The sequence below is a fragment of the Metopolophium dirhodum genome, chromosome 1 (genome assembly GCF_019925205.1).
Source record: "Metopolophium dirhodum isolate CAU chromosome 1, ASM1992520v1, whole genome shotgun sequence".
NCBI classification, from domain to species: domain Eukaryota; kingdom Metazoa; phylum Arthropoda; class Insecta; order Hemiptera; family Aphididae; genus Metopolophium; species Metopolophium dirhodum.
The window spans coordinates 143,089,289-143,107,612 of NC_083560.1; the positions used below are offsets into that span (position 1 = coordinate 143,089,289).

Consider the following 18,324-nt stretch of genomic DNA (forward strand, 5'->3'; position numbering starts at 1 on the left):
GTTTATTGAGGTACGATGCATTCGTATTTAAATTGGGCCACTACAATATCAATCTTGATATTATAATATTTATTTGATTATTTGCAGTTCGATTTCGTTATATTCCAAATACTATCAAAAACGAATTCTTAAGGTGCATATAACTGTGTTTTACCCTATATATTATATTATTAATAATTTTAGATATATATATATATATATATATTTAACATTTATAAATTATGTATGTGTATTGTGTCACATAAAAATGCTTCTTAAAAGTTATGAGAATGAAGGTGAAGTAGACCCAGGATACAATTTACTAGCATAAGTAATAACACCATTAGGAGCCACTACAATAAGTCCTTTCAATGTATTTTAATGTTTATATGAACTATACTTCCGTCAATTTTTGGTCCAGTAGTGGTTTAGGAATATTGAATGAAATTTCAGTACAGTCTAATGTTATTCTACAATTTTTAAAATTATTGAAACCTTCTGGCAAGCAATAATTTTGGTTGAAGTTAACATACAAAATGCCATGAATAACACTAATTAATGTTAAAATAGTACTACCAACAATGGATTCACTAGTTTTAAATCTGGCTAAGCTAAATTCAATCTTAATTGTATTAAAATCATGAGAATTTGGTCTTTAAGACAGAATTTTTCAACTTTCCAGCTATAAAAATAACTAAAATTAATTTTTGAACATAAATCAATAATTGTATCAAACATAGATTTAAGTACTAATAGTAGAATTCAAACAATATGTTATTAGATTCAAGAGAATGGTAACCAAAAGGATGATTTCTTAGGAAGGATTCTTCTTTTTTTAAATCTTCAATTTCTTTTTGAATTAAATACATTTCTGCTTGATGAGTTACACTGGTTTTGGATGTTTTAATATTTGTTTCTGTTTCAATAATATTTCATTTTCCTGTGAAAATTATGTATTTTTTACTTTTTTACGCCTTAAAACAGAAGTAGAATTTTAGTTTTTAATACCAATATAATTGTAATTTAACAACACAAATATGCAAGTATCATATAATTATGTTTACTTATTCATTCATTTACTTATCGAGCTGAAAAGCTTTATTCTAACTCAATTCTACACTACACATTTATTTGTGATAAAACAATTATAAGTAATAATAATAAAATATATATTTTACAAAATAAACAGTTATACATTGTATAGAAAAATATAGTATAAATTAGATTGCAGCACCCCATATAAGCAAAGCTTGTGCTGGGGGAGCAATTCTTATCAATACAATATTATTAGAATACATAATTAAGACCATTATATTATATAACACTCATTTGACCCAAAACTCTATTATGAATAGGTATAAAATGTTTATTTTTCTAAAGTTCCACTTAATTAAAAATATACCTAAAATCATTTACTTTTAGTTCTTTATAAATTAATGTGATACTTGTATGAATTGATAAATTAAGTAGATATTTAATTATGCAGTTCATAGTTACTATTAATGTGGATAGATGATTATTGAAAGTTCCTCCCCAAATTCAAATACCATAAGTATAAATAGATTGTACCAAGGATAAATAAATAATTCTTTTTTGTTCATTATTAAATATATATTAAAATATATATAACTAATTTATTTTATAAATGATTTTAAAGATAACATTTGTCGCGGGAAGTCAGAATTTATTTATTTATTTGTTAACGGGCTGGGCCCTATTCAACAGTTTAACATAATACAATAATTCATAACTTATAATAATTAATACAATGACATAATGAAATATATATAAGATAATAATTACAGAATAATAAGTATAATAATGATAATAAAACAATATAAAAATATATAATAATAAATGTATCAGTTTTTATGAACGGTGCTCTCATTGGCCAGCCACATCATGCGGTCTAACGGATTATTTCTGCCATAATTGGTAGTGTGCGCAGGAACAACGAAAGGAGCATGGTATCTAGTAGTACGGGAAGGAACTTTGAAATTGACTATCGAGAGAAGTGAGGGAGCATCTATACGACCATCAACCAGTTTATTCAGAAACTCTATGTTAGCGTTAACTCGCCTGTCAGCCAGTGAAATGAGGCTGAGTTCCTGCATAACTAAGAAATAGTCGTGGGGAGGATGATTTATTTTTAAGACAAAAGCTGCGCAAGATAAGAACCGTCTCTGAACACGTTCTAATTGACATGAGTCAGATACCGTATAAGGGTCCCATAGGACCGATGGATACTCTTAAAGTGAACGGACCAATGAGCAGTATATAGTTTTTAATGAAGAAGATAGATTGAACTCCTTTGATATGCGCATTACAAACCCAAGCGTTTTTAAGGCTTTGCAGCATATCATTTCAGTGTAGGAGTGAAAATTGAGATCGGAATTAAAGATAATACCTAAGTCTTTCTTACTACAAACCGATGTTACACCTGAACCATTGATGAAGTAAGTATAGTTAATAGGGGAGCGGTGTCTTAAAAATGACATGGAATGACATTTATTTACATTCAACTGTAGACCAATATTATTAAACCACGAGACCAGGTTGTTGAGATCATTCTGGAGCGTAGAGCAGTCAGATAAGTTATCAATTTTCCTAAAGAGCTTCAAGTCGTCGGCAAACATGAGTAGTTCAGAGTTTTTGACAGTTTCCTTGATGCCATTTGCATACAAAGAAAACAATATGGTAGATAAATGTCCTCCTTGAGGAACTCCAGAAGAGACCTTTGAGATGGATGATTTGCATCCGAACACTTTTACCCACTGGACTCTGTCTGACAAATAAGATTTGAACCAAGACAACAATGGTTCACCGAACCCAGTTTTGTATAGGGTCTCGATTAGGCGGTCATGGTCGACTCTATCGAAGGCTTTAGTAAAGTCTGTGAAAATAACATCAACTTGGATGTGCTTCTCGACGACAGCCTTCCCACACAGCATTTTTCAATGAAACTGATTTAATAAATATTTGTTTTAAATATAATTTTAAATATTGAAAATTAAAAATGTATTAATATTTTAATAAATATTTAAGTAAAAGTATTTAAATTTAAATATTTAAAAACATTCTACTAAATATAAAACAATAAATATTAAATTACCATTGCATATTAATATTTTATCAATTTATTAATTTAAATATTAAACGAACACAATTATTATTCAATGTTAACAATTAATCTTGATTACATTTTTAAAATGTATGTTTAATTAATAACAATACCCAATTTGTAATAAATATATTTATTGTATATATAATGTATTTAATAATATATTGCAGTTATATAACAAAATAGGTGGTAAATTGTTATTTTTAATTTTAAAATATAAAGCATTTTCTAGGAGCTGTACAATATATTCACTATTATATTATATAACTACACGCTGCTCATATACTTATATATACGTATTGTATATTTGTCGTGTTTACTATAATACTATGTATTTATTATAATATTATAGAGCGAAGATTATATTGCGTATCTATTACGTATAATAAGATAATTTCGTTTAAATGATCCCTGCAACTTAGCTAGCGTGAGTCTATGTTAACATACAAATGCATACTTACTATACGATGAGGTGTTTAATTTAATTTAAAAATTAAAAAAAAAAAATAATAATAAGAGGTAAGTACCTATATATGTATAATAGTTATTTTTTGGAAATACTATTTAATGCAGATACATGTATCTATCATATTATGTATTATTATAATTTATAATTATATAACATTTGATGTACGAGTCAAATATATGTATTATATTGGGAATGAGATCTCATATTTTTATTAAATAAAGCATGTTATAACCCTTTCAGCCCGAGCTAACAAATTACCATCGTAGCAATTTTCACCTATCCTACACTTATGTGCATAATAATTAAATACCGAGCCTAAGTTTTATTTTAGTTCTTATTGTTTACTAACCTACACAAATGTGTAAGTTAGATTCAAAATATTGTATTATTTTTATGAAATATGATACGGGTTTCGTTCCTACACAACACGATTGTGTATGTTACCGATAACCAATCAGAATAATTCTACAATTTCCTATTTATAATTTAGTACATATTTTTTTTTTTTTTAATTTCTCATTTATACAGTCCAAATATAGTCAATTTCCGATGGTTATAAATAACTCGTATTTAACATATTATCTTATCGTAATACATAAAGACTTAAATTAAAATCTTACGAGGTTTTTAATTTATTTATTAGACATTAGTTGTTGTTCACCATTCACGTGAAATAACGTCGTATTGTTGACCTACACATTAGTGCGTGTTCGGCTTATGTGTTAAGTAGGTGTCATAATAATTTTAAATATTTTTTGATTTTATTGAATTTTAATTTAAATATTAACTATGCGTCGTGCGAAGTTAAGTACAAGTTTTATTGAACTGATGGCTACATTAAGTGATTCAGATTTTGAATGTGAGAGTGGAGATGATTCAGATGCTGATCGTACTTGGAAGCCCAAAACTTCATAAAATGTTGGAGAATCTGATTTTTTAGATTCAGATGGAGATTGTGATCAAAGTATACATAATGGTAATGTACCAATTATTATTCCTAATCAAATTGAAATACCAATTATGTCGGTCCCTGAACATGCAATAGGCGATTCTCTTGTACAAAATGTAGTAGAAGTAAACATTGGTTGGTCACAAAAACCATTTACTGGAACACTGTTGCCAGGATATAATACATATGGACCTCACTTACCAATTAATATTCCCTCACCTCTGGCTTATGTTCAAAAATATCTATCAAATCAACATTTTGAAAACGCTGCATTATACACCAATATGTACGCTTTAAATAAAATGGGTAAAGAACTTAAAACAACAGCTGACGAAATTAAAATATTATACGACGTTCATGCAATGATTAGCATAATAAAGTACCCACGACTTCGTATGTACTGGAATAGAAGTTATGGTTTGATTTGTATTTCTCAAGCTATAACTAGGGACAGATTATTAATTGTACGTACTTGTCTACACTATGTTGATATAAATAACCGTCCAACCGATAATAATAGTAAACTTTGGAAAATTCAACCAATTGTCGACCAAGTTCGTAACGCTTGTAGGAGTATATCACGTTCGGTTGGCTGTTATTCAATCGACGAGCAGATGATACCTTTTACAGGTCGATGTCCCAACAGGCAGTACGTAAAAAATAAACCCCGACCTACAGGTTTAAAAAATTTTGTTATTACAACGTCCAAAGGCAAAGTTTTAGATTTTGAAATATATCAAGGTGCCGAAACACCGTTTCAAGATAAAACGTTGGGACTAGGACCTGCGGTTGTCATTCATTTATCTCAAACTATCCCTGAAGGATCAGTTTTATTTTTTGATCGATATTTTACTACAGTGCCGTTAATGGATCGATTGATAAGCAAAAAAATAATGGCTACAGGTACAATAATGTCAAATCGGCTTAAAAATGTTCATTTTAGTCAGGACAAAAAATTTGAAAGAGGTGCCTGGGAAGAGTTCACTAGAGGTGATAACAAAATTACAGCAGTTAAATGGAAAGATAGCAAATGTGTTACTTTACTATCTACTATAACAGGAGCAGAGCCACATGTTACGGTAAAGAGGTGGAGTAAGACAGAAAGCAAAGAAATTGAAGTTCCTTGTCCAGCTATTGTAAAATCATATAATCAATATATGGGTGGAGTTGACGTATGTGATCAACAGATTGAATGTTATCGAACATGGGTAAAAACCAAAAAGTGGACCCTAAAAGTGGCATTACATTTTATCGATTTAACTATAGTGAACGCGTGGATGGAGTACCGTGAAGATGCTGAAAAAATGCGACTACCTAAAAAAGAAATCTTGGACCTTATGAACTTTAAAATGTCTGTTGCTCAAGAATGGCTATCTACAACTGTAAAAAAACGTTCATTACCTGAAGAATCCAGTTCGTCAGATACTGAAGAAGTTCCTCAAAAACTATATAGGCCACAAAATTATAGAGCTCCAGTTCCACCAACAACAAATGTAAAAGACGGATTTGAACATTGGCCCGAAGTAAGTAAATTATCAACGGCTAGGAACTGCAGGATGAAGAATTGCAAAAGTAGAACGAGGGTAATATGTACAAAATGTAATATTTATTTATGCCTTACAGCAAAAAACAACTGCTTTACTAGTTTTCATAAAAATAAATAAAATATAGTCATATTTAATAGATTTTTTAAACTAAAAATTAACTCAGTATAGGTACTTACTGTTTTTATAAGTTTTAAAATTAAAAGTTAAATAATTATGTTAAAGTCGAGATGACTTATTTTTTTTTTGTTTTTATTTTATAAAAAAAATTCAAATTGTAATAATTATTTAAGAAATAAAAGTATGGGTATATTGGTGTATAAAAATATATTATTTTAATAATTATTACATTTATTGATACCTAACCTACACAAATGTGTTGGTATGTTTTCTGCTAACCTAATCAACAAATAATATTTTTAATAATGGTTTACAAGCCTAGAATACTATAATGATGTGTATATAATATATTTAAGTGTTATAAGCACTTGGTATATCTCAGGTTTTTAGGACAATATTGATTTACCTACACAAATGTGTAGGTCAGTACCAAAGTTATATTATTGTACAAATAATTTAAGGCTATTAAGTGTATTGCATTATCATACACAAATGTGTAAGTTAGAGCTGAAAGGGATAAGCAAAGCGTTGAGAAATTATACATTTCGATATTTAGTAGGTATTAACGATATACAGATAAAGTCAATATAAGATCGAACAAAATCGTATTTATAGAGAACGCTATACCTATATGCATTTGTTATGTGACCGACTTACCACGCACGGCATGACAAATTTTCGTTCCCTAGTTTCAATAGTGTGCAGCTGTTCGTTTTGTTATTAAAGTGAATTGACCTATTATAAATTTTTTAGATAATAACATTATCAGATGTGCCTATAAGCTTTGGCGATTTTTCAATTTTTGAAATTGACATTCCTAGAAAAAAACATAAAAAAATAGGAAAATGATGAGTATGTCAGTAAACAGTTCAAAACAAATCAAAATATTTTGAAAATTTTATCGTGTATAGAAATCGCTAATATTAATAACCAGTAAAAATTTCATGAATATACGGTCATTTGTTTTAAAGTTACAGTAAAAACCAAAATTGATTTTGTCAAAATCCGATTTTGCGTAAAAATTCCCGTTTTTCCTTAATTTTTCTTTTGTTTTTCCCTGCGCTTTTGAAAACTATTGGCAAATGACCCTTCAAATGCACAAACTAGATTCACTTTCCAATCGAACAAGCTACTGAAGTTCCAAATCGAAGCATTATTTCAACTACTTATCCGTGTACACGGACAAAAAAAAAAAAAAAAATACATCATTGTAAAATCAATACATTCATCGCTCCGCTCAGAATCTAAAATAACAGCACACTATTGTCTATTGAAATTAGTGAACGTAATTTTTGCTATGTCGTACGTGGTACGTGTGTGAGATGGAGACAATACATAAACGTATGGGTAGCATATAATCCTCTTAATAATATTTAAATTATTGTAAAATATTTAACCAGGTTTTTGGTCTGATGTTATTTTAATAACAGGCTTTACGCATTATTATTGTTGTTCTTGTTAGTAACAAATAATAATTATATAAGATAAGGACCGGATACGGATAAACTGCAACTGTTCGCAACCACTATATTATAATATACCTATATTTATATTTTATTATTATTTATTATTGATCTTTCCCCGAAATACGAACACAATAATATTACAAAAATAGCTTATTCCAATATACCTAATTCAATATAAATATCAAAATACTTATATTTAGTATTTACTATACCTACATGTACGATGTACTGCAGGCTGTGTATTGCCCGTGTATACCACTACCTATACTCTGTACCAAATAAGAGCGCACCGGGCGGCACACGAAAACCGGTCGAAACTCGCGCATGTCAGAGAGCGCTGCCGTAGCGTATTCCGGCGCAGGTCAGGTCAACTCTGAATACAGAGTGTTGTATATTATCACAACCATTTCAACGGTATACGCGGTTATACGTTGTTATATTTTTTGCGCGCATTGGCGAATATTTTGAATTTTTCTTAAGTTTCATTTTTTTTTTTTTTTTCACACGTGTCACTGTATGCACTATGGCGAATATTTCACCTTCAACAAAAAATCCTATGGGAAAGGTTAGTAAAACAAATATGTATCTATTATGTATTAATATTATAAATATTATATTATATTATATTATAAAAAAAATTACATATTATAAATAATAGTTTGTTTTAAATTACGATAGTAATATATTATGTGTAATATGCCTCGTGCCTACATTCAATAAATTATTGTTTGATAATTATTATTATTATTACCTACCTATATTTTGTATAATATTTTTGTATACTATGTTATTACTTTTTAACTGTATTATTTGACGTATCGATCATTCGAAATATTTTTATATGCCATATTTGTGAAGTTGTTAATTTAGTTAAGTTGAATTACACATAATATATTATCGTAATTTAAAACAAAATATTATTTATAATAAATATTTTTTTTAATCATATAATTATACGTATTTATATTAATAATGTGGTAAATGTGGTTTTTTTCCCCCAGGATTCATATTATACATTATGTAGTGATCCCTCACTGCTCGCTTATATTTTTGAGTTCGTCGACGTTGATGGTGAATGTAGGAGAAAAGGTTGTAGAGCGACAAGTTACACAAGTTAGTTATAAGTAATTTTATTTAAAAAGTAATTAATTTCGTATATAAATTTGAGGACAGAGCGAAAAGCATCTGCCCGAGAAGTTAGTGACTGCGTAGTGCAGACTCTGTACTAAATCTAATTTTACTATAGATTCTATCTTATATTTATATAAAAACTATACGGATACAAATGTACACGGTAGAGTCCAGGAGGTGGATATTTGAAAGGAACCGGAGATGGACGTTGTTATTGCACAAACAACCCGAGTGAATGCTTGACACTTATTGGTACAAAGTTAATTAAGTTTTGCAGATATTCATAATCCGTTTGAATTGCACCGGCACTCACGGATTATTTTCATAGGTTGTTTTAGCACTATTGTGTAAAAATGCTTTTTAAGTGCGCGATCAAACTCTAGGTACGTACATTGTACGTGGTTCTTGGAATCGTTGATGTAGTTAACCTTCTTGTTGTTGTTGTCCTATCGTGAGAATGTACTTAGAATATTAGTAATACTGTCGGTTTACTACATTCCTCCCCTCGAAGATGGAAGTCCCTGACTTCCGCTAATTCAAGAATGTCCGAAGTGTTGGGTAGCCGGTAGGGCTGTTTCTTGGTGTGAGTGGAAACTCGACCATGTCGATTCCTCTTGATGACATCATTGGGTTTGCGTCCAGTTCTTCTGTTTCTTCCTGTGACTGTGCTACTTCCGTGTGATTTGTTACTGGTTTTTCTTTAACCATATTTATTATTAATATGATTACCGTCATAAAAATACTACTTGTTATTACATATAATATATAATCGTTGCGTTCTTGCGTGTCCTTTAACTCGTCAATTTTGTTGTCGACTTTCCGTTGTTTTTCTAATTGTTTGTTTGACCCTGACACTTTATGTAGGTCCTCCATGTTATTTGTTTTAACATGGTAATCTTCCATTAAGTTGTTGTTGTCGGTGAACGGCATATCCTTTATGTGTTCTAAAACTGATTTCGGGTTGAAATCCATATATTCAGATTTGTAATCGACTTTTCCTGGTATGAGTACGTCTCTAGCGGCGTACGCTTTACAAGTTTCGTTTAAACTTAAGATACCTACACCTTTTAGTGTATGGCTGGTGGATTCTTTATCTTCGTCGCAGGTGATGAATACTAAATCGTAGTTAGTGACGTAGATCCACTCGTTTTTGAATCGTTTTTTGTGAAAGATGGATGTACCCATTTGTACGTGCATGATTTCGCAGTTTGTTGGAACTTTTATAGGATCTTGGAGTAATTGTACTTCGCATGCTGGTCTACTAGCACGTGGATGTAAAGGATTACCCTCAGGACACAAAAGAAAGTCTCTAGCGTGTTTACAATGTGTGTAATACAATTCGTCATAAAGAGCATAGTGTTCTTTCGTTTTACTTATAGCTAGATACTTATTACTAGGTTTTATATAAAAACAATCGTTTCCGGTGCACACTGGCACAGGTATTAAATTATACAAACTAAAATCATTTTGATAAATTAAAGGTAAAGAAATTATAAACACTAAGTTGTCATTTGCATAGTATATAGTAATGTCTGAGAGCTTTATCAATTCGTAAATATTTTGTATGTCTAAATCAGTTGGTAAATCGGTGCCCCCAGGTAATGATACTTTAACGTCTTTAACGTGTTCTAATAACTCTTTTGGAGATATTAAACTTGGATGAATAATTCCCATTTTAGCTTGTTGTATTACCTCTAATAGTGTGTTTGTTTCTTCTATCTGTTTTGTAATTAATAAATTAACGTGTATAAAATGTTTTGTCAAATAGTTTTTTATTTGTTGTTCCCTTGTACTGTTTGTCGTTTCGTTCACCATTAATGTTAAAGGTACCGAAGATATAATGTTGTGTGACACTATATTATTCTGTAGTTGTACTACTTTAATTTGTTCTTTTATTAGTTTAGATTGCGAAGTGCTTTGGCTTTTTGCTATATTAAAATTAAATTTTTGTATGCATTCTAAATTGCATATTCCGTATATTAATTTAGCTGCTTTTGTAACGAGTTTAGTTAAAGCATTACGTTTAGTAATTATGTGACCAATAGAATCTAAGACTTGTGTCTTTTTATTGTGTAAATTGTCAACTATAGCGGTGGCTGTTTTAAGTAAGTTGTTACAATTAAAGTTATTGGTAACTGGGTCGTGCATGTATGCAACACACAATTCGTTCGTTTTATCTATTACTTCGTTTATGTATTCGAATTCTTCGTTATATTTAGTAAGATTAATGTATGCAGTTAGGTCCCATTGAGACGTAATAAGTTTCAAAGGTCCCCGGTTCTCGTAGTATAGGCCAGAGTGTCGTGTTAGTGGTTCGTCGGTGTATCGAAAAGTCCCCGACGTGAATGGTATTATCAGAAGCATAAGTCTGAAAATCGTTTCAGCTTATTAGTTAAATATAGTTTTATAATAAAAGTTTAACTTAATAGTATTCAATGTACCCGTTCTACTGTTCAGGAAACTACTAATAATAGTAATATGATTACGAGTGTAAAATAAATAGAATGATAATAAAATCTTAAATACCGTAGTATATTATAATAATAATAATAGTAATAATAATTATACTGTAATAATAACCCGTCTCCAAAATAAAATGAATATAATTGTATGACTTAATGTATCCTACAATTTGTTTTTCTGACATAATTCGCAATGTTTAATATAATGTTTGACGTCTTTTTTCATGTGGCGTCAATTATAATAAAGTTTTAATCTTTTTACTGTGCGCGATACACCTGCATGTCCCCCTAACGGTGCGTTATGGTGCTCGTAAATTATTAATTTCTTTTCGTCTTCGGTTAATTGCTGACCCGTGTAAATTTTTACTACAATGTCGGTTGCTTTAAAAATATGCCGAAACATTGTTCGAATGCGTAAGTAACTGGTGAGTGAGGTATGCCCGTCTAATTTATTTGTAGAAAACGAGTTAATTTTATTTGTTATGCAAAAGGTTTTTAAATTGTTTATGGCTTGGTAAATGACCTCGGCTTCGAGTGGTGTTGTATACGTAGCTTTAAAACCATAAATTATTAATAAATTCGGGTCTCTTTGGATAGTACAAAACTTGTTTTCATCGGAAAACTGTATTTGACCTACGTCAATGTTTTTTATTACTTCACGCACTGCCGGGTTAGTTATGACTTTGTCTTCCGAAACTAGTATTATAACGTTCTCTGTCTCTACGGCCTTAATTATATCATTGTCGATTTCGATAATTTTTGAATTGAAGATGGGTTTGCTTTCCGCGGCTTTGAATTCATTGAACCCGTTAATTGCGTTGGCCGGACCGGTTTGTATCATTCGAATTCGTGATAAACAGTCGGCGTTCGAGTGCTCGGGGCCGGCCCGGTACGTAATGTCATAATCGTAATCGGCCAGTTGTAATCGCCAGCGCATTAACTGCGATGACGCGTCTTTAATGCCGAATAAATATGTTAAAGGTCGATGGTCGGTTATAATGTTGAAATGACGACCGTATAAATATGGTCTGAAATATTTCACGGCCCAGACGATGGCTAATAATTCCTTTTGAATATCGCTATAGTTACACTCCGCTTTATTTAATGTTCTACTGGAGTACGCGATAGGTTGGTCTTTAGGGACTTCCCCCTGAGATAAAACGGCTCCTATTGCATACTGACTTGCGTCTGTCATTAAATTGAACTTTCCCGCTTCCCAGTCGGGATAGACTAGTAACGGCGGGTTCATTAAAGCTTTTTTGAGTTCTTCAAAACTATGTTCGCAATTATCGGTCCAAACGAATGGTACGTCTTTTTTAAGTAAATAAGTTAATGGCTTTGCTATTTTTGCAGAATTATCGACGAAACGTCTATAGTAATTTAATAGTCCTAAAAATGACTTAATATCCTTTGCATTTTTCGGTTTAGGATATTCCCGAATGCATTTCAATTTGTTCGGGTCCGGGGAAACTCCGGTTTCGTTTATTACGTGCCCTAAATACAATACTTCTTTTCGTAAGAAAGAACATTTGTTAGGTTGTAATTTAAGTTTGTGTACGCGCAGCCTATTGAATACTTGTTCTAATTTTTTCTGGTGGTCCATGAGACTAGATCCGTGTACTACAGTATCATCTAGGTATGCAGTGCACATTTCTTCAAGTCCCATGAGTACAGATTTCATTGCGCGCGTAAAAGTGGCTGGAGCTGAGCTCAGTCCGAAAGGCATGCGTAAAAATTCGTAGTGACCGGATTTTGTAGAAAAAGCTGTTTTATGTGTATCGGCCGGGTCTATATGCAGCTGATGATAACCTGCCGCCAAATCCAAAGTACTGAAGTATTTGGATGATCCTAGGGATTCTAATATCTCTAGTAAGTTTGGGAGGCCATAAGCTTCATTCTCGGTTACTTCGTTAAGTTTTCTGAAATCTACGCACTCTCGCAGTTTGGGTTTCCCTGTCGGATCTAAATTTTTCTTTTTCACTACTACGAGTGGAAAATTGAAAGGTGATTTAGAATCACGTATAATATTGTTATGTTTCATTTCTTTAATTTGTTTTTCGATTTCTTCTTGGTATGCCCAAGGTAAACGATACGGGCGTATGTTAATGGGTTTTGTGCAACGCGGTGTGTTTATTGTGTGAGTCACGATTTCCGTGGCGCTGAGATAGTCACCCGGTAAATAAAACAGGTCCGCGTAATCACAACAGAGTGCTAAAATATTTTTCCGTTCTTCTTTATTCAAATCGTCGGTTTTAATTTCGCGTTTGATTTGTGTTATACGATCGGTTTGTTTGTCATCTATAAAAGATGCTGTCAATACTGTTTCATTATATGGCTCCCACTCGATATGTTGTGTGGTAAGCTCGTCTATCACGAAAGGTTCTTCTGAAATATTTATTATATTACTAACAATGTTATTTTTGTTAACCGGACTGATACTGTTCGCGATTATTACGTTTTCGTTCACGTCTTGTTTTTTTATAGTTATATTCTCGTGACCTATGTTTTCGTCGTTTTTTATGAGAAGTACACAATTGCTACGCGGCGGTAATATAATTTCTTTAAAACCAGTTTCTTCTGGTATTGTTAATAGATTTTGGCTATAGTCCATGATAACCTTGTTTTGTTTTAAAAAGTTACGACCGATGATGCCCGACTCGTTTATTGGAAAATCGCCAAAAACGACGTCGAATTTGATGAGCACATCGACGTTGTTAATTTGCATAGTGGTTACCATAGTGCCTACGGTAAATATTGGAATTTCGTTAATGCCTTTTATCGTACGTTTCTCGGATTCGTTTATGACAACTTGTCCTTCTAGCGCGGTTATTTTAATGAGATTCATCTCCGCGCCGGAGTCGACTAATAATTTAATATTATGAGGTTGGAAATTATCTGATCCACACATTATATGTTCTTCTTCGAAATTGGCTACAACTCTTACATGATTTTGGTTGATTTCGTTTACGGTACGGCTAGTGCTAGGACTTTCGGTTTCCTTACTAGTGGTTTTTTTACTTTCATTGTAAATACGTTTCCTACAATCTTTTATATTATGATTTGTTTTCTTACAGTACGCGCAGAACCTGACCTGCCCTTGATACTCGTGTTTTACTACACTGGTTTTATCGTCGCGACTGTTAATGGGATTTCTAAAATTCGTGCTGTATGAAGTACCTGTATTACTACGGCACTCGTTTGCATAGTGGCCCATCTTACTGCATTTATTGCATTTAATATTCTTTTTATTCGCGTTATTTTTCCCGTAATTTTTGTTAGTGTTAAAACGGCGATTAATGTGTTGTAAATCCTGTTCTTCTTCGGTTGCTATAGAAACGGCTTTTTCGAAAGAGGATACGTCGCGTGCTTTTAATAATGCTCTGATTTCGGGTCGCGTCCCGTTAACAAATGCGGTAAGCGCTCCCGTTTTATAAGATGCAGCTACTGCTGTGGCTGATGCTGGCTCTAGTCCTACAGTTAGTGCTCCTACTAATTCATGAAAACATTTTTCCGTACGCCCGGCGAAGCTACGTATGTCTTCGTCGGAACGTTGTTTAATATTGCTCATTTGCGATTGTAAATAACTAATGGAATGCGGTGTTCCAAAAACAGCTCGAAGGTGGGCTTTAAGTTCGGCCCAGTCTGCAAAATTTCGGTATCGGGCAGACTGGAAAGCGGTCCCCTTTAATTTAGCTACTATATTGTTAAAAACTACCGTTTTAAGATTTTCGTGAATATTGTTCATTACATAGTCACATTCGATTATGTATGAGGCTAAATCTGCCTCAGTGCCCCCGCTAAAGTTAGGTATGCCGCGCAAGGCGGAGTCAATTCCTAATGTTACGCTCATAATTGTCGTGTGTAAAGTTTGCGGGTTATATCTAACTACTGACCAACACCGATTTGGACTCTCAGACATATACTATATAATTGCTTAAATAACAACTTACAGTGCGAAATTCATTGCTCTTTTGTCCGGTCCTAAATGGTTGCGTGCTGACGGCTCTGCTGACTCGTCGCTGATGCTCTGCTTGGCTAGTTGAGTGAAGTTGAAATGTTGAATGCAGTTGAACTGTTGATTGTAGTCGAAAATGTTGAATGTAGTTGAACTGTTGATTGCAGTCGCAAATGTTGAATGTAGTTGAACTGTTGATTGCAGTTGCAAATGTTGAATGTAGTTGATGTCTTGGCTCGGTCCTCCTATTGTCAGCAACGTGGTTGAACTCGAGGTCCGCTGATGTACTCGATTCTAGGTTGGATACTAGAATTCTTCTTTCAGGTGACCCCACACCTGACACCAAAAGACGTGTAGTGATCCCTCACTGCTCGCTTATATTTTTGAGTTCGTCGACGTTGATGGTGAATGTAGGAGAAAAGGTTGTAGAGCGACAAGTTACACAAGTTAGTTATAAGTAATTTTATTTAAAAAGTAATTAATTTCGTATATAAATTTGAGGACAGAGCGAAAAGCATCTGCCCGAGAAGTTAGTGACTGCGTAGTGCAGACTCTGTACTAAATCTAATTTTACTATAGATTCTATCTTATATTTATATAAAAACTATACGGATACAAATGTACACGGTAGAGTCCAGGAGGTGGATATTTGAAAGGAACCGGAGATGGACGTTGTTATTGCACAAACAACCCGAGTGAATGCTTGACACTTATTGGTACAAAGTTAATTAAGTTTTGCAGATATTCATAATCCGTTTGAATTGCACCGGCACTCACGGATTATTTTCATAGGTTGTTTTAGCACTATTGTGTAAAAATGCTTTTTAAGTGCGCGATCAAACTCTAGGTACGTACATTGTACGTGGTTCTTGGAATCGTTGATGTAGTTAACCTTCTTGTTGTTGTTGTCCTATCGTGAGAATGTACTTAGAATATTAGTAATACTGTCGGTTTACTACAATTATTTAACATAGTTTTTTTCGTATTTTTATTCCAGCCTGTTTCATCGCAATCACGAATAATGATTGTTAATTGCTACAAGACGCAGTTAAAAAAAAATCCGACGTTAACAGTTCGAGAAGCTCGTATTTGTATATCACAAGAACTTGGCATTGGACAGCGAACAGTGTCGAATGTTATAAGTGAATATAATTCCAGAAAAACCTCTCCGTCCAAAACTCGTAATAAGCCGTCAATTAAAGACAAGCTTGATGACATACAACTAAATACAGTACGAAGGCATATTCATTCATTTTGGTTCAATAAAACAATACCCACATTGGACAAAATATTGCAAGTTGTTAAGGATGACGATAGTTTGCCAGATATATCAAGAATGAACTTACAACGTTTGTTGAAATTCATGGACTTCGTATACACGAAACGCAGTCGCAATAGTGCGCTCATTGAGAAGGATGAGATTGTTGTGTGGCGAAGACGGTATTTACTTAATATACTTAAATATCGTGAAGAAGGGCGAAGTATATACTACCTCGATGAAACATGGGTCAACGCTGGGGACTGTACAAGTAAAACGTGGATAGACAAGACCATTAAATCACCCCGTGATGCATTTTTGCAAGGTCTCACGACGGGGTCTCAGAATCCATCTGGCAAAGGCAAGAGGCTCATTGTTCTACACATTGGGTCGGAAGACGGGTTCGTGCCAGGTGGCCTATTATGTTTCGAGTCGAAAAAAACCATGAACTACCATGAAGAAATGAATGGGGAAACATTTTACAACTGGATGACAAACATATTACCACGACTTAAAGAGAACAGTGTCATTGTAATGGACAACGCTCCATATCATTCTATGAAGAAAGAAAAGATTCCAAATACAAATACCAAAAAACAAGACATCATAAAATGGTTACTGGAAAAGGGCCAGGTAATTGATCGACCTATGGTGATCCCCGAATTACTCGAAATGGTAAATCAAATAAAACCACAATTTGATAAATATCTAATTGACGAACTGGTCGAAACACACAACCGCAAAATTTTAAGACTCCCTCCTTATCATTGCGAGTTAAATCCCATAGAACTGGCGTGGGCTTCCGTGAAAGGTCACGTAAAATCGAACAACACTAGCTATAAATTATGTGACGTGAAAACCTTATTAATGGAAGGTATAGAGCGAGTAAATGAAAAAAATATGTGGAAAAATTTCATAAGACACACAACAGAACAAGAGGAAAAATTCGCTAAAATCGATTTTATTGTTGACGAAATGTTGACGGCAGAAACAGAACGGGTAACGATGACAGTAGGCGATACGTCTTCAGAATCTGAATTATCTGATAATTAATATTAATTATTTATTTTATTTTTATTTTTTATTTTCTATTTTATTGTAATTCTAATTAATTTGTCAATGTACAAGAATATAAAGAAAATTGTGTCCTATTAAATGTTGTTATTTATAATATAACCTATCCTATTTATGCAAAAAAATTAAAATATTATTTTTATTATTATATCAATATTGTATATAAAGGTGCATATGAAAAAAAAAATAAAACGTAGGTACACAAATAAAGGAAAAAAATGGTGGTAGGATCGGTAAGAACGTTTTTAATATTATATTGTGTTCAATACCTATGTTAAGAAAAAAAAACGAAAAGTATGTGTATTATTTTATTGTATAATATGCGTGTAACGCATTATTACTTCAGTTCCCTGTATTCACGGCGGCGTCGTCGGCGGCGGCAACATCGTCGACAGCGGCGAACCCGACCGACGATCGGCGACCAATCACAGAGCGAATAGACCCGACCAGGGGGTCCAGACGTCGCTCCGCGATTCATTTGGATGCGCCAGCGCGGTGCGCTCTTATTTGGTACAGAGTATAGGTACTGTGCAGAGTAAAATAAAACAATGATATTTGACCGCAAATTATTCTAAATTGAATTTATTTTGTTAAAATTATTATTTTAAAGTTCAAAGGTTGGTTTTACTGCAGACTGCAGTTGTATGTGTTTGGTCGTGTAAACAGTATTTGCAGTGTGCCCGTGTGCGTACTTCTTACTCACGTGTTATGGCCATCGGTATATAAAGAAAACAGAAGAAACACGTCGTGAATTTTGAAGTTATCCGCGTAGTGTATAAGTGTAATGTGTATAACA

At 32.8% G+C, this 18,324-nt stretch overlaps 2 protein-coding genes across 2 annotated transcripts in view; both read left to right on the top strand.

Moving 5' to 3' along the window:
• Positions 1-18,324, top strand: part of LOC132935139 (uncharacterized) — a 494,638-nt gene that overhangs the window by 259,146 nt on the left and 217,168 nt on the right. The window lies entirely within an intron of this gene.
• Positions 16,218-17,507, top strand: LOC132932999 (uncharacterized). Its single transcript, XM_060999335.1, has one exon. It carries the CDS (start codon positions 16,218-16,220, stop codon positions 17,505-17,507), a length of 1,290 nt encoding a protein of 429 aa, XP_060855318.1.

What these genes read in the sequence shown, in the direction of transcription:
- LOC132932999 (XM_060999335.1), top strand. Translation starts at nt 16,218, where the DNA reads ATGATTGTTAATTGCTACAAGACGCAGTTAAAAAAAAATCCGACGTTA.